Here is a 24,836-nt window from a genome sequence, read left to right on the forward strand (position 1 = left end):
AATTTTTTTTTTCTGTAACATTTTTTTTTTCCCCCCTGGAAAAGTAAGGCTAGGAAATCTAAGATGTTTTTGTACTGAAGAAATTAAGCAGAAGACAGAGGGAGATGTTCCCACCACACACGGTGAACATCTACGCTTACTCATGTGTAACTAAGCAGAAAGAAGCATAAGGAATTTTGCTTGTATGCATTTTTTTTTTAAGCATGCATAGTTATTTTTTTTTAAGTATGCATGCTTAACTTTTAAGTACTCAGTATGCATACTTTTTAAAAAAAGTATTTTATACTTATTTTCCATACTATATTTTTCTATACATTTTATACTGAATTGATTTTTAAAAAAAAATCTAAAACTGATAAATCCTGAAAACTGGAGAAATTACTGTTCAATTAGAACAGAAACGGAATTATTGAAATTACATTTAATCACTTGATTTGTTTTAATCACATGATTGAGAACTACACATAATGAAAACACGAATCACTTCATCGCCTCCTTAAGCCCAGGGTGACCTCCGTTTCTTACTGACGTGGATCAAAACTAAGGAGAAAGAAGCATCATGGATTCTGCATGCCTGCTTATTTTGCATACTTGTGTGCATTCTGATATATATGAGAACAGCAAGATACTCATTTAATACAAATAATAATAAAAAAGTATGCATACTTAAAAACTAAGCATACATACTTAAAAATTAAGTATGCATACTCAAAAATTAAGTATGCGTACTTAAAAACTAAGTATACATTTTCAAAAAATAAGTATGCATACTCAAAAATTAAGTATGCGTACTTAAAAAATAAATATGCATACTTATTTTTGAGCATATATAAATAAGTATGTATACTTTTTGAGTATGCACATTTTAATTTCATTCATATCTTGCTATTTCTGCTTCCTTTGAGTAGTAACTATTGTGTAAACTTTCATTCAGTTATCTTCAGTACCCTGTTTGCCCTGATCACGATGTATCGATTCTGACAAGTGTGACCCGGCAAGTGTTTGTGTGTGTGTGTGTGTGTGTGTGTGTGTGTGTGTGTATGTTGTTATTGCACAATTTTGTGTATATTTATTTTCTGTGTATACATATTTACATTTACATTAGTTTTTATTTTTTATTTCTTTTTTTTTATTTTTTTAAGTATGCATATTGACCATGCTTATTTTGTGTTCAAGGGGAAAGAAACATCATGGATTCTGCATGCCTGCTTATTTTGCATATTTGTATGAATTCTGATATATGAGAACAGAAAGATACTCATTTACTTAAAATTTAAAAAAAAAAAAAGTGAAAAGTATGCATACTCAAAAAAGAAGTGTGCATACTCAAACATTAAGTATGCATACTTATTTTCAAAGTATTTATACTTCTTGAGTGTGCATATTTTAAATCACTGAAATCTTGCTATTTCTTCTTCAGCAAGTGTGTGTGTGTGTGTGTGTGTGTGTGTGTGTGTGTGTGTGTGTGTGTGTGTGGTGATTGCACAATTTTGTGTATATTTCTTTTCCAAGTATGAAATAAAGACACTGTAATTGCTTCATGCACTTAATTTTTAGTATGCATACTTTTCTTTCTTTTTCTTTCTTTTCTTTAAAAAAAAAAAAAAATTATTTAACAATGAATACTAATTTGACACGTTTTTTTTAGTATCCACGTTTTTGTGTTTATTCATTTGTTTTTGTTTGTCTTTATTTATAAATGAATACATTCATAAAGTGCCCTAATAACACCCAAGGTTTCAAATTTTGAAAGCATACTGGATTTTGCTTACATGTTAAATTTAGTATGCATACTTGTCTTTTAATTATGCTTAAGTATCTTCATGTTTTCAATGTTCTTACGGATGCATATTATGATTACTTTGAAGTGTGAAGTGTGTATCGGCGAGTGTCTGTGTTTTGCTTGCGTATTTTCATGCGTTGTTTCGAGTATACAAACGCATCTTTGCTGCTAAGTTTTGAAGTATCTTTACTTATTTAACAGCACATGCTACTGTTTTATTCCGTATTTAAACAGCAGCTTTCTCGGTGTGGTTTCGGTTTTTCGGCAATAAAAACAAACGACACCGGCAGACCTTTGAAATAGCTAAATAAACTTTAATAATTCTAGTGGCAATTGTACATTAATTGCACTGAACATTCTCTTTAACACAAATGACTCTCCATATACTAGTATGTTTATTTTTTTCTCTTGATGTATTTACATGGAGCAAATTTTACTCTTAAACATACATATAAAAGGCTTTGTGAGATGTTAGAAAAAAAAAACAAAGTTGATCTTTTTTTGCATGCCAGAAAGGGGAAAACAGACGAAGAACTTTGTTATGGCCTGCTTTACCTGGTAAAAGAAGACACCGTGCACAAGGTGGCAGAACAGGATCACTGGAATACATTATGATGTGTGTGTGTGTGTGTGTGTGTGTGTGTGTGTGTGTGTGTGTGTAGTACTATTGCCTTCAACAGGGAAATAAGACCGAGGAAGCTTATGTGCAATGGTTTACATATATATGTATATTATATTATATTAATATAATATTATAATATTTTATATAGAACACAATTTCTCATCTCTGTAAACAAAATATTTGCGTATCAAGCGTAGCAGTTCAGGGACGGATGGATGTTTAGTGTAACGGAAGGGGCACATTAAGACCACTTATCAGAACAGCGATACCGAGAATCCAGTGTCTGTGAATCTCAGCTACCTGACATCCATCATATAATTCACAACTCAATAAACACAAACGCTCGAAAACATCTGGGGCCAGTCGAACATGGAAATACGTAGTATTCAATAAAATAAATGACCATGGAGATAAATTAAAGTATAAGTTAAACACAAAGTCATAATTACAACTCAGCTCGGGAGATGAATTTTAAGGAAGGAGTTGAAGAAACTGCAATTTGTGATATATATAGATGTATATATATATATTTTTTGTTTCCCTATGATTTTGTTCATTCTCACCCTCAAACAGTCATATAAATACCACTACAAAACCGTCAGAAATCCCAGTTCACCTGGGCTAAAAACTCAACGCAGCAAAATAGGTGCGTCTCTGAAGAAGAGACAGAGCGCTCCTCAGCAGGGTGGAGAGCCTGAAGATTTAATGTCATGCTGCGTTCAAAAACTGTTAGAACCGTTGCTAATAAGACTGGAAGAACACAAACTGGACCTGAGGGGGGAGGGGGAATCATATGCACAGCCTTCTTCATTTCCTCACTCGCTTTCAATGCTACACGTTTATCTGTGTGTCCATGGATAGTCTCTATTACAAGATGTTGTGCTGTTTTTTTTTTTGTTTGTTTGTTTTTTTTTGGTTAAGGAGCGTATCCCTACTGCTAGAAAGTGCATAATGGTTAAACACTGATGCATTAAATCCAGGGGGAAATGATTTCTGTTTTCTCCCTACACAAGAACAACATTGATAAGTGTTTCTTTTTTTTTTTTTCCTCTACCCACGCCACAGCACAGCCACAGCTCGAGATTAGCGTTATGAGTGAGGAATGCGTGCGCAAAGCTTCTCAGAGCTCTGCTGTTTCTAGAAGCGGCACCTGAATTTACAGCCGAAGCCTGACACGTTTATCACAGAACTGAGGAATTTAACACAGGAATAGGAACAGGAATATACACTGTACAAAATATCCCTCTGCTCTGCTAAAAAAAAAAAAAAAAAAAAAAAAAAGAAAGAAAAAAGAAAAAAAAAATCATAGTGTATGTTTTATGTACATCAACAATACAAACCAAGTTAAATTAAACTGTAAATGTAAAAAAAAAAATAGGCAAAAAAAAAAAATCCCTAAGGAATTACAGATCTCTCCTTACCAACACAAACATAAACAAACAAACAAACAAAATATACTGCTAGCTCTGGTAGCTTTGAGACATGCAAAAAATAAAAATACAACGTAAGTAAGAAAGGAAAATACATTTACATTTGGCCTACCAGAAATCATATAAATCAAAAAACACTTAAATAAAGTGCTCTGACAAATAATAATAATAATAATAATAATAATAATAATAATAATAATAATAATAATATACATTTGTATTATTAGCGTGCTGCAAACTAGCAAACTTTCCAATTAAAATCACACTTTCACCACCAGGTTCAGTCTTCAGTCATTCAGTTTGTCGTCTTTGCTTGCTTTGTTCATTCTGTATGAAAACACACACGGGTCAACGAAGCGTACCACTGATGTTATGTCTACTAAGAAAGCTGATCTTGATCACTAGGTTTCACACGCCTGGTTTTCTGGTTATTTTGTACTACTAACAAACGTAAGACTGATTAAACCTGTCCCATCAGTCGCTCTGAAATCTAAAGCCCAAAATTGTTACCTTTCCCACAACAAGTTCTGCCATCAGATTGAAGAGCGAGTGTTTTAGCTGAAGTCCAGAGAGTCCCGATTGTATTCCACTGCTTGTGTTTGTTTATTTATTTATGTATTTGTTTATTTATTTATTTTTACCCGTAGCCCTTGTACCCAACAGGGTTGTGTGTCGTTGCTAGCAGTTGCTGCTGTTGCGGAACTCGCCGTTCTCGGTGATCTGCAGTTTGCTGGGGTTGGTGGGCGAGATGCCGTTGCGTGTCTGCATGCTGTAGCGTTCCTTCAGCTGAGACAGAGCGCTCATCAGCCGAGCGTTAGCCGCATCCAGAGATGCTATCCTCTTCTCCTACAGACAAACAGAGAAAGACAGTTTGACGAAGGAAACAAGCGGAGAAAGTCTAGAGGTTCACATTTATATTAATGAATAAGGCAAACACCAAGTGAGGCAGAACACAATCCAAGATTATCAGATAGAAAGAGATGCACCAACCTAATATCTGGGACAATATTTGTCTAAAACTCTGGACTAGAGTTGTCAAATTTTCCAATCAAGTGTATTGATGAATATTTCACCACAGCACTGCTGAATTCTCAAATTGGACTGGTTAGATTGGACAGTGTTTATTAACGCGTTATAACAGCAGCTCTGAGAGTAGTGCCGGCTGTAATTCAAAACTCATTTTTAATGCGCTCATTCTAACATGCTATCATTTTTTTTTTATACTAACAGTTTATTTAGCAATAATAAATGGATTAAAAACTTGTTATTTAATAACAAAATACATATGATCATTGATATGGCGGAGTTTTCTGTAAGGAGACATTTATTTGCCATTGAAGGAAGGAGTCTCCAGTATCAGTGTCGTTCTTCTGCCACGGGAAAGTCTTCAGAAGAGAGGACTTTGCGCTTTCATGAAAGAGTGTGTTTTATTTTGTCTTATTAACATGAAGCGAGAGAGAGAGAGAGAGAGAGAGAGAGAGAGAGAGAGAGAGAGAGAGAGAGAGACAGAGAGAGAGAGAGAGAGAGAAAAGAGAGACCAGTGAGGGAACAATTGTTTATAGCTGCTATAAGGTTAAGTGATAACAGGAACTAACTTCCACAACGTTAAAGAGAACTAGGGATAAAAATGTATGATATGTCATTCATTAATAAATGAAAAATAATATTTATTGCTATGGGTAGAAGAGGAATAAATCACTTTGAATCATGCTGTTATGGGAAAAGAATCTTTCGAGTAAATCAACTTTAGAGTAACAGTAACTCTCCTTTGCGTCATGCCGAATTACACGACCCTGTTGTCGATTATTTTCTTATAACACCACACGCTAGCATTGTTTATTCCTTACATATTTACATACATGCTGTATATTATATACTGTACATATAATATAAGCTACAACAGGTTGCAGCTCTCTGCACTTTTCTGACAAGCTAATTAAATAAACAGTTGCACTTTTTAAGGCTGGTGGTTGAGAAAAGAAAACATTAATATGATATCAGGATTTTATCAAAAAAGGGGAAAACAGGATGGATGCAAATAATAATCTCACAGAAACTGGGTCACTGATCATCTCACCAGGTAACAATACTTTACTGGGTTGAGCTGCCAGAGATCATACTTTTCTAAGCTCATTATTATGCATATGTTCTGAAATTAACTGTATTTTTTATGGGTCGAAAACACAGGTTTATCCAAAAAATATATATGTTAAATATAGGTGTGCCACAATTATTGGCAACCCTATGAATTCATATATGAAAAATGTATTTGAAGTATATTCCCATTGATATTTAATTTTTTTTTAGTACACCAGGGTGACTAGGAATAGATAATTGTTCAACCATGACTTCCTGTTTGACAGGGGAAGAAATATGAGGTATCACACAGGCCAAATTCCCTTAGTCATTCATAATAGGTAAGACCGAGGAATATAGCTGTGATGTGCGGCAAATGGTTGTTGAGATTCACAAAATGGGAAGTGTCTATAAGAAAATAGCACAAGCATTGAAAATGTCCATTTCCACCATCAGGGCAATAATTAAGAAGTTCCAGTCAACTGGAAATGTTATGAATCAACCTGGAACAAGACGTGTGTCTATATCGTCTCAACGCACTGGGTAGAGGACGGTTTGAGTGGCCAAAAAGATCTCCAAGGATCACAGCTGGAGAATTGCAGAAGTTAGTCGCGTCTTGGGGTCAGAACGTCTCCAAAACTACAATCTGAAGTCACCTACATCACCACAAGTTGTTTGAAAGGGTTCCAAGAAAAAAGCCTCTACTCTCATCCAAAAACAAACTCGAGCATCTTCAGTTTGCCAGACACTACTGGAACTGCAAATGGGATCGGGTTCTATGGTCACATGAAACCAAAATAGAGCTTTTTGGCGATAAACACCAGAGGTGGTTTTGGCACACAGAGAGGGAGCCATATGGAAAAGTACCTCATGTCCACGGTTAAATATGGCGGTGGCTCTTTAGTGTTTTGGGGCTGTTTTTCTGCCAGAGGACCTAGACATTTTGTTAGGTACATGGCATCATGGACTCTATCAATTATCAACAGATATTAAATGGAAACCTGACTGCCTCTGCCAGAAAGCTTAAAATGGGCTATGATTGGATCTTCCAGCAGGACAATGATCCAAATCATACATCAAAATCAACACAAAAATGGTTTACTGACCACAAAATCAAGGTCCTGCCATGGCCATCCCAGTCCCCTGACTTGAAACCCAATGAAAACCTGTGGGATGAACTGAAGAGAAGAGTCCACCAGCGTGGACCTCAGAATTTGAAGGATCTGGAGAGATTCTGTATAGAAGGAGGAATGTTCTCAGATCCCTTTCCATGTATTCTCCAACCTCATCAGGTATTATAGGAGAAGACTCAGAGCTGTTATCTTGGCAAAGCAAGGTAGCACAAAATATTGTCTAAAAGGGTGCCAATAATTGTTGCACACCTATATTTAACAAAGTTTTTTTTAATTGATAAACCCGTGTTTTGTTTGTAGTTGTTTGATATCAATAAGAGCAGAGTCTTTTTGTGATTTTTTTTTAAAAACAAAAGATCAAAAGGTTAAACAATAAAGACAATTTTTCACAGCCTTCTTTCACTGCTCATATTTATCAAGGGTGCCAATATTAGTGGAGGGCACTCTATAACAAATAAGCAATAATCATAACTTAAATAAGCGTGTACAAGCACAAATACAATTACAGAAATATGTTAAATCCATTAAAAGGTGGAAATACAATAAAACCTGCATACTTCTCTGCCTATGTCTTGCTTTCTCATCTTTTCCTAAGGCATAAAAGGAGCTTCTTCTCCTTGGAGTGATTTTATTATGAGCACCAGGGGGTGCTACTGTCATATGCAAGTCATTTCTTATCAGCTGTAAACTGCATTGGCTCCCTGCGTCCCTCTGAGCTCGGGGAGAAAGAAAACATTCCGACTCGGCTCTGTATAGCCGAATCAGGAATTTTCCAGTCGAAGGGTTTTCCAAAGTGAACACACTTGACATCACAGTCAAAATGCCAGAGTCTGTGTGGTGAACATGAAGCAGTACTTATTTTTGGATCGGTTTAGCTATTTTCTGTAATTAGAACACAGCTTTTGACAGAATTTGGATGATCTGGCCATAACAATAATAGACAGGAGTATTTCTTCCCATGCAGTATGTGTGATTAAAGGTGGTGTGTTAGCAAGTGAATGTCTAGGGTACTTTGTTGATCAAGGTGGATGGATATATCTGTGATTGAAGCAAAATGAAAATGTTTTGCAGTATTCCTTATACTGCTGCAGTAATTAGATCTCATGATGCTTGTCAAATTCCATACCTAAGGGGTTTGAAGGTTTGTCTTTCAAACGATATGATACACATTTCAATTTGTATTATACGACATGATACACTTAAACAAGGAACAAGATAATAGAGTTAAATATTATTTGTTTCAGTGCAGAGTCCATTCAAGCCCGATCCAGTATTATTCAACGTACATAAATATAAGTTTTACATTATGTGGCGCAGACTCACCGAAACTTGACAGTTGAAAACCAAGAAAAGTTTCGATGAGCCTGCGCCCATGATCGTCTCAGGTTCCTGTTCTTGGCTGATAGGAGTGGAACCAAATGTGGGATTCTGCTGTCGTAGTCTATCCACCTCGAGGTTTGATGTTTTGTGCATTCTGAGATGCTTTTCTGCTCACCACGGTTGTAAAGAGTGATTACATGAGTTACTACATTCTTTTCTGGCTGCTCAAACCAATTTAGCCATTTTCCTCTGATCTGTCATATCAACAAGCCATTTTAACCCACAGAACTATCGCTTACTCAGTGGTTTTTGATTTTTCGCACCACCAGTCTGTGTAAACTCTAGAGACGGTTGTGTGTGAAAATCCCAGGAGATCAGCAGTTTATGAAATACTCAAACCGGCCCTTCGACCAACAACCATGCCACGTTTAAAATCACAGAGATCACGCTTTCTCTTCATTCTGATGTTTGATGTGGACATTAACTGAAGCTCTTGGCCTGATTTGTTGCACAGTAGTGCTGCCCCATGATTGGCTGATTAGATAACTGTAACGAACATGCAGTTGTACATGTGTTCCTAATAAAATGGACAGTGAGAGTATATCGCTCGGTTCGGTAACAATATGATTAGATTCAGGTACGATCCAATAGGATTCAGTTCAGTTAAATCGATGTTTTACACCATGTCGTACTTTAATCCCACCACCTTGTCTACGGGCAATGAGAACATTCGTGATATAATTTTGGGGGTTGTTTCTTGCCTTCAAGCTCTGAAGGAAATTCTAAATCTTGTTTTCTCTCCAACACACACTCACACACACAAACATTTTGATGGCAGTATTCTTTTCCATTTCAAATGGAACCGGATCTTGGCTTGTAAGTCAATGCAGCCGTATCATAGACTGTTAGACTGATTTTCCAATTCAATCCCCTACCACACAATTAATTTGCTGTAGACATTCATTTAGAATAATAAAAAAAAAAAAACGACTTCTAAATCCCCTGAACACAAATTCTACCCAAGTAGCAGCTAAAATCCAGTGTGTGGAACTGTACACTGGGGATATTTGGTGTTTGATGATCACCTGGGCTTCAATGATCTTCTGTTTGGAGTCAACGATGGCCTGCATATCCGCATGGTCTTTTTTCAGCTCCTCCTCGACTGACATTAACCTGCAATCCAAAAGCCCCAGAGAAAAAGTTAATTTTTTTTTTTTTATGTCCAAAAGATATCCAACATCCGGTTATCTGATCAAACTTTAATAGGCTGAGCCTTAGACATGCTGGTTACATTTATAATATCCACATATTAAACAGATTCAAGGCCCCGAGCAAACTCACGGACGTAAGTACAATAATGAGATCTTTTGAGAAATTTGAACCTTGTGTTTAATTTATTGAAAATGGGACAAAAAAAAAAAAGTGGACATAGACCTACGGTAGAAGCTGAAACAAGGTTATTTGTCGTGGGTCAAATAGCGACTCGTGTGAATCGTATCACTGAAAGAGCTGTGTTCCTCTGTGTTCACCTGGTGATGATGCTTTTCATCTGCAGTTCTTTGTCCTCCTGCTGCCTGCGCAGTCGCTCCTCAGCATCCTCCAGCCGAGCCTGGTACTCCAGCAGCATCTTCTGCGTTTGATCATCCTGGGCCTGCAGACGTGACTCGTACTCCTCGAGCTTCTTCAAGGCCAGCCGGAGACGCTCCTGCAGCATGCTGATCTCCTGCTGATACTGGAAGAAATGATAGGGGGAAAGGAACAGGAATGAAACTTTTATGGATTATTTTTTTATTTCTCGCCAGCGGCTGGGCGTATCGACTGTCAGTGTTGGAAAAGTTAAATCGCTGTTAGTGCTGCATACAAAACAGAAACAAAAACGTACAGTGGCAATTAAAAAAACAAAAGTAAGGAAGGGTTCAGATCTTAATGGGAGTCTAAATGTTGCTTTATTTCAGACAGGCGCACTTGGAGGAACACTTATTGCCGATATCAGTTGTACACATACGCATTGTTTAATATAAGTCAGGTTTTCTAATCTCTTTAGTAAACAGACTTGACAGCAATTGCTCAGGGAGGCTCTCGACTATAAAATTTGATAAAAGAGTTTGAGCAAAGAAAAGAGCAGTGAGGGACAAACATCATGTGAAGCGTTCTGTAAGGAGACATTATTTAATATTTCTGAAAGGAGTCTCTAGCGCCGGTGTCGGTTTTCTGCCAAGTCTTCAGGACAGAACGTTGTGCTTTGCGGTTTTTATGTAACATGACAAGCTGCGTTTATATATATATATATATATATATATATATATATATATATATATATATATATATATATATTAATCATAAAGTGAGCCTGGTGAGGGAATGGCTGTTTATATCTGTGATATATGATGTGATAACAGGAAAGAGGAGCTTCAGGCACTTTCCGAAACATGAACGTAAATATAAACAGATAAAAAGTATGACGTCGTTCTTTATTAAATAAAATGTCTGTACTGTTGGGAGGTGTTATTATAGAAAAAAAAGAATTAATTACAGGGTGATAACAGTTATTCCACGTCGTGCTATCCTTGATATAACAGCACATGGCGTCATGTTACACTGTATTAGAAATTATGAAAAAAATATGCAAGCCATCAGATTTTATCTTGTTATTTTGAGGTCATTTTTATGACTTAATATTTAACACCCCACAATCAATAAATGAGACTTTTATTGAATATTAGCTTACACGGCCCCCTCCCAAACTATTGGAACGGCAAGGCCAATTCATTTGGCAAGGCATGTGAGATCAAAAGATGAATATGAGAAGAGAGTTTAGCTTTTCAGCTTTTATTTCCTGGTATTTATATGTACATGGAACATATTGGTGACAGGAACATGTGTTTCTTGCACTGAATATCTACTCATGGTTTTAGCCTCCAGTTTCACCTGTGAAGACTGTTGTTAAAAAGGACAAGCCAACATGAAGACCAGAGAGCTGCCTATGGGAGAAAAGGAAGCCATTTTCCAGCTGAGAAAAGAGGGAAAAGCAATCCCAGGTGATGCAGAAACACTGCACATAGCCAATACAACAATTTGGAATGTCCTGAAAAAAAAAAAAAGAAAGCACTAGTGTACTGAACAACAACAAAAAAAGAAACCAACAATTTGGTGATGTCAGTGATTCGCAGGCTTGATGCAGTTATTGAAAGCAAGGGATATGCAACCAAATATTAAGTGTTAGTTACTTTAATTCTTATCTGATCCTATACTTTTGCACACGTGACGATAAGGTGTTCTGATACAAAAGGTTCTATTTTATGTTGTTTAACACATCTAGATGTAGATACCAGGAAATAAAAGCTGAAATCCTAAACGCTCATCTCATATCCATCTTTTGATCTCAAACCCAGATGTCTTTGGTGTACAACACAAACAAATGAACTAGTCTTGCCGTTCCAATAGTTTCAGATGAGACTGTAAGTCTTTTCCATAAGCAGTTTCACAGATACGTATTCGGTTGACATATAGCACTGTCTAATATACCAGTTCTGGCCTCCTTGCACTTACAAAGACGGAATTCTGTAACGGACATAGCGTTCATTTTATACAGTAACGAAGATGAATAAATGTTGTGCAAAGATGTGTAGGTACATACAGATCGCATTGCACTAGCTCAGGCACAAGGATGTATATACACATAGCCTGAAAGACTGAGCTGAGGAGAGAGAGAGTGAGTAGGCAGTGAGTACAAAAAGGAACATAACTTAAAGCCTGTATCCATCACCATTCTGAACAAGGCCAAGTTATAGGACAGGGCCAAAAGAAAATAACCAGCCGTGAAGAAAATAACCCATCAGCCTTCTGTTGCTGTATTCTTGCCTCAAGGTCACTCCGTTCTACGGATACTTGTTAAAAATTCATTGTAGACCTTTAGAATAACACACTGTTCATGGTGAAAATTACACTGTAGAGTTCATAAACATGTGCACTGTACATACTAAACCTGATCAGCTTTAGTGTTGGAAATGTAGGTTTTACATAGGGATGGGATTAAAAAAAAAAAAAAAAAAAAAAAAAAAAATTAGTAATCCACCCCCCACCCCCACCATCACCAAGATTCTTTATAAAGCGCAGAGTTCAAACTAAATTTATATTAGCCTCAGTCCTTCATTTACAATTTTAAGACCCTGAATGTAGCTCAGTCCCTTCCAGAACAGAGCTAATAATATTAGCATCAAGAGACAACTGGACCCTGAAAGAGATGAGCGTTCACACACCAAAATAACCCTTACTGTAAGTCATTAGCACCTCCAGGTAGCTACAGTACCTTCTGTGTTCTTAATCCCTTATTCTACATTCACACTAGAAGGTGACGAAGCAACAGATGGCTATTCATTTTCTTCGTATGTGACAGAGCTGTGATTTCAGCGACAGCCTCAGGTGAGTATTTTTAACTAGTTACTGTTAACTAGCAAGTGCAAATAACATAATAACATGTGAACAAATAAATCATACTGATTAGTGCATTGTTTAATTTGTCTGTAACTAGTTAGCTTTAGAACACTTATAACTACGTCCGTTTCTCATCAGAACTAAAAACAACGTTGGACACGCCCCAAAAGCAACAACAGTAGCAGCCACTACACCCGCAAGCGACACTAGCCAGTGACCTGTCCAGTATTTCAGTCCTTACCCTCGCAACCACATATAGTACATTCCTATTAATTTCACCGCAGTTACTAAATATTATGCTTTAAGATAAATAACTGAACCATAAGGTTGGACTTTAGAGGTTTAGCAGTCATGGTAAATTATGTGCATAAGTGTAGTGGGCGTTACCTTTTCAGCCTGGCTGAGCTCATCCTTGTTGAGGAGGTCTTCCCTGTGTTTGGAATCTGGGTCAATTCCCTCCTGCTCCAGATACTGCGCGTTCATATTTAGCAACCACGCAGCCGTGCGGTCCAGAGCGCTGGGATTCACTGGAGATGGGGCCTGTTTAAATTCCAGATACAATACACCCGATGCACACGGTGAGATGCATGTAGTGGGGGAGGGCCAGTACGATTACTTCAAACAGTGAAACATTTCGAAGCAAGAAAGGTTTCTGAGTAGGGATTAGCATGTTTCTACTCTCCAGTATTAATATGCTTTGTGCTCTTTGGTCTTGCTCTCACAGGACCACTAACTCTACAAGATAAACTAAAACTTATCATCCTAACCACATTGTCTCTGGGCTGCTGGTTTGATGAACATTTCGTTTGTTTGCTCATTTGGCTCCGTTTCCAAGCACGTACCTGCACAAGCACGTTCCTAAAGCCCTTTTAAAAAGGCATTAGATGTTGTTTTAAAAGTTTTCAAGGTGACAAGAGCACTCAGGCCGGCTGGGGGATGCTTGATCCATTTTTAATGAAGATTCATTCTGTCAGACTTGAGACGAACAGTTTGGCCAATCTGTGCAGTCATTTAATCAACTGTGCTCCGTGTCTCTGCTCGGGCTATTAATCTAGCCTGTCTGCTTCATTCCCACCCGCTCGTCCAGCTGTGAGTTAAATGCCAAACTTTTAACTCGACTAAAAAGTTTAACTTGTGTGATTCCACCAATAAACTAATATATATATATATATAAGTTTATTGGTGGAATCACACAAAAATAAATCCCATCATGCCCCAGGTAAATTATAGCTATTCGTATCAGAGTTCTAGATAAATGACAGTGTCATTCAAAACAGATGTCCAGATGTGAGGTGTCTTCCTACAAAATCCAAAAGTACTGTGGAAATACATGTAATGTGCATCAATGTAAAGGTTTTATTTAATTACTTAGGAAGTTACAAGAAAAAAACCTGACATTATCTTGAGCTTATATTGTCTATAGCTCAAAGAATCATTAGCTATGATGAGATAGCTAGTCAATTTCCTTTGCTAATATTAGCTAGCTAAGTTAGTTTGATTGTGGCATTTGTGTAGCATCTACGTCTACGTAGAACCCTTAAACGATCCCCCCAGAAGGACAAAGCAAAGACGACATTTTTCTTTAGGAACAGGAACGAGACTGGCTCACCTGTTTGTGCAGTGTGCGAGGTTTGGTCTCGGGACTGTCTCCTTTAGAAGACGAGGACTGCTGCCTCAGCCTGGCTCCATTGCTGGGCCAGTCAGGAGATGACGATGACATCATGCTGCCACTGGAGGGCCGTGGATAGGGTGCAGTGTTGAGCATGCTGGGAGGAGTGCGTCCTCGAGTGACTGTGGGTGGAGGAGGCTGATCGATCCGCCTCTGTGGGCCAGCACTGTTCTGTCGTGGGACGTTGGATTGGTGCTGGGACTCAGTGAGAGACATCTGTCTTCGTGTAAACTCACCAGAGCGTCGTGCAAAGTCATCAGCGTTACTTGCTCCTGCTCCTCCACTTCCAGACCCTGTGCCCATGCTGGCTTGTGTGATGAATGTGGGCTTGATCCCTAGTGTGGCCACATCTTCAGGATTGCCCTGGGAACCGGTGGAGCTTTGGCATTCTGAACCTGAATCAGCAGTGCCACGTGGAGACACTGGCATAGCAGCCGCCATCTGGTAGACGGGGTTCTGGAAGCAGAGAGGAGCTAGCAGCTGTGGCCGGCCTGGGGCACTCTCTACGCCTGGTGTTGTGGGTGTTTGCCCACTCTTCCTCAGGGTAGGCCCTCCAGCTGTGCCACCTTTCAGAGTACGGGCAACCCAAGCCCCGGTGCCCTGTGTGTCATTGGTAGGGTCACTGGACACTGTGTTGGCGCTGCTCTCAACACTTCTGCTGTCCTGTAGGTCCACCATGGACAGGCTCTTGCTGCCATTGGAGATCTGCACGTCTGGCTCATTGGCCTCTGAGTAGCTGGAGCTGCGAGCTGGAGATGCCTGAACTCCTGACGCCCTAGTCACGAAGAACAGATCCTTGTTCTCAGGGGTCGGAGAGGGCAGCCTGGTGAAATCCACCAACCTGCGAATTAATAAAGTCACAGCTCAGCTTTTGACCTGCCTCACTGCATTCATTAGCATGGCTGATATAGATGCTAATGAGAACACATTAATAGCATAGATGAATGTTACCAATCTTGGACCTGGAGCACACCTTCCCTGCACATAGAGTTCTCCCACTCACACTGATTCAGGAAAGGGTTTTTATTAGTTGGATTAGGAGAATTGGAGCAGGGTAGAGGTACTTCAGGACTGGGATTGAGAAAAGGATTGTTCTCATGTAAATCCACAGATGCTAGTACTAAATGGTAACTCAGCGGTTAAGACGTTGGACTACTGATCACAAGGCCATGAGTTCTAATCCCAGCACCGCAAGCTGCCACTGTTGGGCCCTTGAGCAAGGCTCTCAACTGCTCAGATATATAAATGAGATAGCTTCACTCTGGATAAGGGCTAACATCTACATTTACGTCTGTAATAGTAAAAGGTTTGTGACAATCATTAAACTCAAAATTCAGACCTACAATGGAAGAAGCTCCCACTGCTACTATATACCTGCACTTTTGCAATTATACACAAGTATGCTGGAATTATTTTCAGTTTATCAGCTTACAGGGTGCTATGTGTACCTCTCGTTTCAGCTGAGACCTCTTGACCGCCAACAGGAAATGCGAAAACTGCAAAATGTGCCCACTAATCACTTTACAAAACAATGCACCATCAACAGATTTAATGAAGCCCTATAATGTTTTGAAAAAAGCTCTGCTTGGGGGCTGCTGAGACAATAAAGATCTTTTATAGTGTCAAATAAAGTTATAATGAAATAATTAAAGCTTTAATTCTGTGCTACTCCTTCACACTGAGAGTGGCTTAATTTCCATAAAAGGGCTTTTAAAAATGTAATTTCCTTTATTTCACACTTTGTAGTGAACACTTCATCTACATCCTATAACGTCTTGATTAAAACCCTTATTATTGCCCGATTACTGCTAACAGAATCAAACTAGGTTTATAATGGAGTCACGTCCACTGTGAAGTTTGGACATTTTTGCGTATTTATTGTGCTGCATGAAGTGTACCTGTGACTGTCACGTATAAAAACGGAGCAGTTTTACAGCCTTGAATGCCATTTATATTAAAAAAGATGGAACACTGTATACATAATGAGTCTCAAAGTTGAATGAAAAATGACAGCGTAGTGTGACCACCTAAACCCCCATCGCTTTACTGCGCTTGATGAGCACTCGTAATACAGCAATAATACATGTGCAATCGACAGTTTATAATTATCAACTAGTGCCTAAAGCTTTACATAAATGATATTCCAGGAAAACTGTTCGTGAGTTACAGCTCTAATACTGACACACTCGTGATGTTTTGTACTAGCTGTAGCTCTGTAGTGGTGCTAATTCCTGTTTTTACTGTTTTTTTTTTTAAATAACTATAATTCTTTCCAACATTAAACATGCATGTGTTTAGCAAAATTCCCATAGTAAATATAATAATTATAAAAGTATGTTAATATTACACACACACACACACACACACACATATATATATATATACACAATTTTATATTCCAGTTGGGTGCAAAAGTTTGTACCCCCATGCTTTTCAAATTGAAAACTGGAAAATTTGCCCCAAGACCTAATCTGATGAAGACATTAGATATATAACATCTGTCAGAGTCTGACTGTGTGTGGTGGGTGGGCTACAGGGGTCTGAAGATTACAACTAGAGACCTTTTGAGAGAGAGGATTTTGAGGATACAAAAAAGGTTTAAGTTAAGAAAAAAGGAGTGGGTTTAAAAAATTATTAGAGACCATTTCTGTCACCTTCAGAAATTTGAAACTGGCATTTACTTTTTTTTCCCCACAAAGTTTGACCACTTGTTATTTTATGGAAGAATATTTTTTGTATATTTTTCTGTAACTATGAAATCAAAAAGTCACTTTAGTCCCTGTGACATTTCCTCCATCGCCATTGTATTTACACTATCACTTAGATCAATAATTTTTATATTGATAATAATTGAATATTTAAAAATAAAGTTGTTCAAATACAAACAGACAGTGTGTTTCCATGTGAACATGAGCAGTACATTCATTGCTAATGGATAGTGAACAGAATATTAATGCTAAATTGGGAGCTGTACAGAATGTCTCTTTTTACCCGCTGAGCTCTGAGTCCATGACTAGCTTGTGCAGACCGGTTGAGACGCTACAGCCGGGCATGCTTGGAGAACCCACGCGTTCTGTAGGGGAGGACATCGGCGCTCCAGTGGGGTTAGTCAGGGCCACGTTTACGTCCCTCAGGATCCGTACCAAAGGCCCCAGTTTAGTCGCCGTGCTCTTCAAACACAAGTGTACAGTGCCATTGAACACAGCATATTATTGATCAAACAGAAGGCTAAAGCACATCAGAATTAATTAAGATGAAGTGTTTTAATGAACTTCTTTCTGTGGCGTGATACGCATTCTATCCCTTAGAATATTGAGAGAAGCTCTGTTTCTCTTTTCCTTTGAATTATCTGATGTTTCTGAGATAAATAGCCTACCACCTGTAAGGCTTAACTTAAGAAGAGAAAAGGAGTCAATACTTTAACCAAAAATAAAGTAATGCAGACAACACCGAAATTGCAGACGCTAGGTCTAAGTCACTTAGATGTAGATGCAGCTTGATAAAATAAATAAAAAACTACAGTACACATAGCTAATGATTGAAGTCTATAGAATGTTAAAAAGACCTGGTCGAGCTGAGCGACAGCCTCAGACAGCAGCGAGTGGAGTGTGGAGAGCTCTCGGCCCAGGTCAATGTAGCCCTCGAAGCCTGCTGTGTTGGAGATGGTCTCTGGGTTGGAGATCTCCAGCAGGAAGCGCTGCATGTTGGTCCACTCGTGCTCCAGGAACTGGTTCATGAAGGACATGTACTCCTCCTTACTGCCAAACCTAACTCAAGACAAGACAAAGAACACATGCTGAGAATCCCTCTGTTCTGCACAGTTTCATGTGTCCTGGCTCGAACAGATCTGATTCAGCTCACCAGCTATTAATCAATAACTTAGGAAACATGTCCAAATAATGATCAATTTGAGCAGCAGGATGCTAGTGAACAGCCTGGCTAGCATATGCTGCCATCGTCGCATATTTATCTGTAGCATTAGAAGTGAGAGTGACACATATTTTCAAGGCATCAATCATGAATTAATGGCAGATTTTGGCTTGAATTCAGTCGGCGTGTTTTCGATAACAGACTGCCCACTGCTCTAAGTGGCTGCAAATCTCCACTAATAAAATCTGCAAAAAAACGTTGGCTGGATTCTTTAGGAGATTTGCGGGTTTTTCACTGAGTGATGCCTAAAAATGGCTGCTGCTTTTTGGAAACCTGCATCATCACCATGTCTGCTTAAACATGGAAAACAAAATTTTGGAGATAATGTTGAAAACTGTATACGAGATGTGTTTGCCTAATAAAAAAAAGATGGACGTGGCTCAGCTTTCATTTTCATTTGTTTCCATAAATCAATAAGTTCAGACTAATGAAGTCCTTAGTGAGCTGAATGATGCATGTTCAAGCAGGAAAGTTCTAAACCTCTTCACCTCCCATGCACTGGCACTCACTTGGTGAAGTTGGCGAGGTTCTGCGTGACCTTGGCGATGAGGGTGAGCGTGCGCGCCGTGCGGTCGTCAGGATATTCCTGCATGAGGTCAAAGAGCGACGGGGACATGATGGCGGGACACAGAAAGCGCAGGAAGAGCGAGGCACTGATCAGCCGCTCACTGATGTCCGGCCGGCCGCGGTTACCGCACTCCTGCCTCCAGGATGCAAACACCTCCTTCAGCTCGCGTGGGAACACACTGCAGTGATGAGATGAGGTGCAGTAGTTTACAACATTGTACTACACCTATTGTACTGGGTTAAAAAAAAATGACCCCTATTTTACAGTTAATCTAAAATTAAAAATTAAAGATATCACATTTTTTTCCCCTTCTTCCGGCTGCTCCTGGATGCCCTTCCTGACGCAACCCTCCCCATTTTCCAGGCTTGGGACCGGCACTGAGAGTGCACTGACCCGTGCAACCCTCCAGTGACTCGGGTTGGTTCCCTGACCGGGAAATGAAAGACATCAATCTTATACATAAATTCAACAAAACTTGACATCAGTGTTATGCTGCTCTGCGACGCAGCCTGAGCAGTAGCTCAAAAAGACGAGATGTCTGGCTTCACGTCACTCGGAGGAAGCATGTGTTAGCCTTTTACCCTTCCCGGTCGGTAGCTGTCGTATGATGGGGAGAACCGGCTTGTGGATAGGCATCGGCAGGTGACCAAATTGGGGAGAAAATGTTAATAAAAAAAATTCACCATGTGCAGGAAGTTCCCAAATCGCCAAACATCTGTGAAACTTAACGCACTAAATATCATGTTGCAAACAAAACAGGGATTAAACTAGACCAGGGGTGTCCAATCTTATCCGGAAAGGACCGGTGTGGGGGGAGGTTTTCATTTCAACCAAGCAGAAGCCACACCTGATTCTATTGAAAGCCAAGATCAACTGATTAAACAGGTGGAATCAGGTGTGGCTCCTGCTTGGTTGGAATGAAAACCTGCACCCACACCGGCCCTTTCCGGATAAGATTGGACACCCCTGGATTAGACATTCGCTTCAATTTGTACCTGTCCAAATGTAGCAGATAACAGTTCAGCCACAACAAAAAGAAACGTGAAGAAAAAGAGAAGGACCAATTTGAAGAACTGCGTTTGTCTCTCAGACTGTACTGAATCAGTATTGAATCAGCATGACTGTGTGTATAGAGACGCTCTCTCTAAACACTTTGATTCCTCTCATCTGGCTTGCTTCAGTTTTCATATCGGCATTATAACAGCTCTGTCCTCCGCTGAGGCATCTAATCAGGTCTAATCTACTGTCTAGTGCAGTCTGAAATAAACTAAAAAAATAAATACAACATAAATAAAAAGAAAGTCTGTAGTGAAGAGTTGTGGCCTAGTTTGGAATTGATCGCTTATCTGAGGCAGGACTGGGACTCAAATTAAGATTCCCTTCAAAGGCAGAGGAAATTGAACTTGCGCGAGCTGTCGAACGCAGGACCAATTTCTTTACTCAGCATGATTTCTGCTATAACTGGGATTATAGTCATTTCCCACGCAGTCTGGGGGAAGAGGTTTCGCTTCACTCTTGGCTCTCGGAGGAGAGCGTACACTCTGGATGTTACCCGGAATGCTAAGCAAGCATGGTAAATCAGACACACTCAGACCCACACACACACCATCTGAAACCAATAAAACAATGAAGACATTCGTTTTAAGAACGCAGTTTGGTACATGGACAACAGCAGACCTTCAGCATTATATTGTTATGCTGAGGTGCTGATACATGGACAGAAACAGGAGACAAGATCGACCATGCAGGAGTTTCCATAAGTCAGTCACTCTCAAGTCTCTGACGGATTTGACATTATGTAAGTAGATAACGATCGCATTTGATTTAAATGGTCTGCACTTTTATAGCATTTTTTCCAAAGCAGGTTACATTGTCTCATTCACCCATTCACACACACACACCAATGGTAGCAGAGCTGCCATGCAAGGCGCTAACTTGCCATCGGGAGCAACTTTCGGGTTCAGTGTCTTGCCAAAGGACACTTCAGGATGTGGAGTCACGTGGGCCGGGAATCGAACCGCCAACCCTACGATTAGTGGACAACCCGCTCTACCACCTGAGCCACAGCCGCCCGCGCTTATAAGGTTTATAGGGATGTTTTCCAGTCCCTCCAAGATTTCACAATTTTACAAACGCAGAAATGAACGCAAAATCAAGCAAACCCTGCGGTATACAGAGGAGCTTACGATTTTTCTAAACTACCGCGGAATTTCCGAAGATTTAGGCGGAGACACTTGTGATATGACGTCATCACAATGCGCATTCAGCCAAAGCTCTTCGATTCACATGTGTCGAACACGAATACAGCTAAAAGGCATCATTTACCAACAAAGACCATGCGAAACAATTTCGTACAATTCAAGCAGTTTTCCGTGAAACTAAAGCACAAAAAACAGAGCTGCATCACAAATTTTGAAAAAGCCACAAACAGTTCTGGCCGCAACAATTAAAAAAATAAACAGTGATATCCTGTAAGGACTGGCTTTCACACCTATTAGTCTGTTTGACGAGTCGAATCAGAGGGAAGTTGATACTTTTCATTTGCTTGATATGTAGATGGTCTGGTTTAATGTTGCACATAAATAACTGAAACAAACAAAAAAAAAACCCCACCACAAACAACAACAACATCAACAACAACAAAAGACTGACTAAGGGGCGTGAAACATAGACTACGTTTACATGGACAGCAGTAATCTAATTATTGACCTTACTCTGAATAAGACAATATTCTGATTAAGGTGTTTATATGAGTCACTTTTAGAATACTCCTTTCATGTTCCCTTTTACATGTTATACAACACGGCGTGATTAACGGCACACGTCATTACGTCACCGCGCCACGCCGTCCGACGTCCCTCCAGAATTTCACGTATCGACACACAGTTCGTCTTCGTTATGATACCGTATACAGTTTTGGGTGTTTTTTATTATTTTTATTTTTACAAATGCTTCAAAGTGCAGTTAATTATTTGTCATGCTGTACGTGCAAATAGACGACTGCTTGAAGTCGTGGACTGCGTCCCAAACCACGTACGTACCTACTATATAGTAGCTGAGATACATGTATTTCTCCTACTATATAGTAGGTAAAAGACGCTCTCTCGTTTGCCGTAAAACGGTTGAGCACTGCCGTGTGTGTACGTGTCCTGTCACAAAATGCGGTGAAAACTCTCACACGACGTTAATAGTGTGATTAAAGTGTGTACATGTCTGTAATGCACTTCGATAATGCGAGTAAAACAGGAGTACTCCACACGTCTTAATTCAATTTGTGTTTACTTCGAGTATGACTTTAATCGGATTAAGGTCATCAATAATCGCCGTTTACATGCTAGTTTCTTAATCACAGTATCGTCTTAATATAGGATTATTGTTGTCCATGTAAACGTACTGACTTTCTTTCAGAAATCAGTTCAGAAATATGGTGATAGAAAAGGTAAACAAATTTTTCCCAAGTGCATAGAAATGACAAAAATCATCCGAGCACAGAGAACACGGCGTCAATACTAAAATAATTTATTATTTTTTTTTTAAATAATGTGATAATTATGTAAATAACTATTTTTGTCTGATCGATCCAGAATTTTTTTTTTCATCAGTCCAAATATCCAGAACATATCACATTCCTGCAGCTCTGTCCCGTGGTTCAGTTAGTGCTGTGTGACTGTGCAGTGTTTATCAGTTCGTATCTACAAAAAACAAAGAAATAAAATAAAAAAAATTAAAAAATGACGCACCCTAAAATATGGCATGTTTGGTTCACTTCCTGCAGTTGGTTCGATTCAGAGTCTTTTCTCACTGCAATCAAACCTCACTCATTTAGAAGTTCACGTCGGAGTGGTCCGAGACCCCCTCGCTCAGACGCCCTCGATCAGACCTGTGGTTTTGGTCTGATTTGATGTGAATGTGATGTTCTCACCTACCTAACGAACCACACCGAGGATAAAAATGCATCGGGGTTTGATTCAAACAGATTAAACACTGCACATGTGAAGCAACACCAAGTGATCGCTTCTTCAATGAATCCTTACAAACATGAATCCGCTACTTTAGTCTCGGTTTTGATAATATACTTTTAGTTTTTAACTCTAAACTCCTTGCAGAAGGTGAGGTTGGAATTTCATCTTTCCTTACCTCAGGTCTTTTCATGTGCAATCTTATCTGAGGAGTCATTCCTGTCTTCCAGATTTGATGCTCTTTTTCTCTGACGTCCTACATTTTCAATATTCAGCTTCTTATCAGTAACTCTATGTACCGTTAATCTCTTCTGAGGCGAGTGAAAAACAAACCAACGGCCAAACGAAAATAATCGACCGTCTGCAAGAAATATCTCAGCGATATCTCTTTCAAAATGCACGTCCTCCTCCAAGGTCATTAGGTCATTCCTGGTAACGACTGCATGACCTCTGTACAGGTCACACTTCCACTAGCTTTTAGTGACGTTTGATGAACTTTGACAAAAAATTCCTCCATTTTGAACATTTTTATTTTGACCTCTGGGGGTTACATTTACAGTTTTAATCTTGCTGCTTCGGCATTTTTTTTTTTCCCCTCATTTCCTTACACAGAGAAGGTGTGATTAGATAGTGACACGAATGATTCAATTAGTCGCCTATTTACAAAAGTCATGACCAGACTACTGCATTAAAGGGACAGATTTCATTACGCCGCTCTGTGTTCTTTCGCTGGGTTTAATGTTGGCGGTAAAGCAGGAGCGTAGAGCATTACCAGTAGGAGTTGATGATCTTGCAGAAAGCAAGCTCACAGCACATCTTCAGATTGCCTTGGTGCTCGGCCAGGTCGCCGGAGGAGCACTTTGACGGATCCACTTCGCAGTTTTCATCTGATTCGTACAGCGCTTTGATAAACTCGCCTGACACACACACACACACACACACACACACACACACACACACACACACACACACACACACACACATTAACCTCCTGGAAATCAGAAAACTTCTTTAAAGTATTTCAGTGTTCAGATGTTTACATGTTCAAATCCATGTTTTCAAAAACAACAACAACAACAAAACGAGCATCTATACATCTATAAACAAATACACAAATATTCACAAATTCAGATTCACTTCTCAAATAATTAACTTGTGAAATGTTTTTAAAAAAATTCACTTGGAACAAACGTGGTAATTTCCCTTGTCGCAGCACCGAAGGAGGCAGCAGCAATATTCGAAGTAAACATGAGCGAGATCGTCGATGCAGGATCTTCCCAGCATACAGCGGATAACAAAGAAAACCCTATTGTGTTGCAGTGTGTGTGGCGTGTGTGTGTGTGTGTGCGCGCGTGTGTATGCATGGAGAGGGCTTCTGTGTCCAGTTGTATTCATCTGCAAGTTACCCGGATGTTATTTCGTATGCAAATCCAAAAATGTGAATGAACAGAGAAACTGAAATTTCATTTCGAATTTCAGAAATTTACACTCTGCTCTTCTGCAAGCCTCAGAATTCTCACGGTTCACTCCACATTCAATTTCAACTTAAAATTCGATCAGAAAATAATAGCATTCAAATTCAGACTTCTGCATTTAAAATCAAACGTGGGGTTGCATGATTGTAAATAATCCGTGCATCATTTGCTCAATCCGTTTCGAACAGTTCAGTGGTGTTTTCACGACTAAAAATCCAAACATTAACACTCAAATCTTTGTCTCTCTCTTATTTTTTTGCGTCCATATAAAACTAATTCAGAAGTTGTGGATGTCATGAAAATGAAAACCTCCCTGAACAGAAAAACGCCAAGCCCTTACGAGAGTAAGCTTCAACGCTCAGAACTCTTCTCTTTCTGACCATCTTGCAGTTGACCAGTGGGCCTCCAAAGAATTACTGATCTCTTAAATCAATTAA

General features: G+C 39.2%; 1 protein-coding gene across 7 annotated transcripts in view; it reads right to left on the minus strand.

Moving 5' to 3' along the window:
* Nucleotides 1-2,072: 2,072 nt before the first annotated feature.
* Nucleotides 2,073-24,836, minus strand: part of dab2ipa (DAB2 interacting protein a) — a 121,850-nt gene continuing 99,086 nt past the window's right edge. For 6 of the 7 annotated variants that reach the window (XM_017468725.3, XM_017468727.3, XM_017468724.3 and 3 more), the window contains 10 exons: nt 23,697-23,841; nt 19,263-19,391; nt 18,907-19,143; nt 18,033-18,234; nt 17,459-17,637; nt 14,408-15,308; nt 13,186-13,338; nt 9,894-10,096; nt 9,450-9,537; nt 2,073-4,681 (listed from right to left, as the gene is read on the minus strand). In XM_017468725.3, coding sequence (XP_017324214.1) covers nt 4,514-4,681; nt 9,450-9,537; nt 9,894-10,096; nt 13,186-13,338; nt 14,408-15,308; nt 17,459-17,637; nt 18,033-18,234; nt 18,907-19,143; nt 19,263-19,391; nt 23,697-23,841 — 2,405 coding nt within the window. In that variant the 3' untranslated portion in view covers nt 2,073-4,513. The remainder of the gene's footprint in view (nt 4,682-9,449; nt 9,538-9,893; nt 10,097-13,185; nt 13,339-14,407; nt 15,309-17,458; nt 17,638-18,032; nt 18,235-18,906; nt 19,144-19,262; nt 19,392-23,696; nt 23,842-24,836) is intronic. The other variant, XM_017468726.3, reaches the window with a different exon arrangement.

This window comes from Ictalurus punctatus, chromosome 5 (assembly GCF_001660625.3).
Source record: "Ictalurus punctatus breed USDA103 chromosome 5, Coco_2.0, whole genome shotgun sequence".
Taxonomy (NCBI): Eukaryota; Metazoa; Chordata; class Actinopteri; order Siluriformes; family Ictaluridae; genus Ictalurus; species Ictalurus punctatus.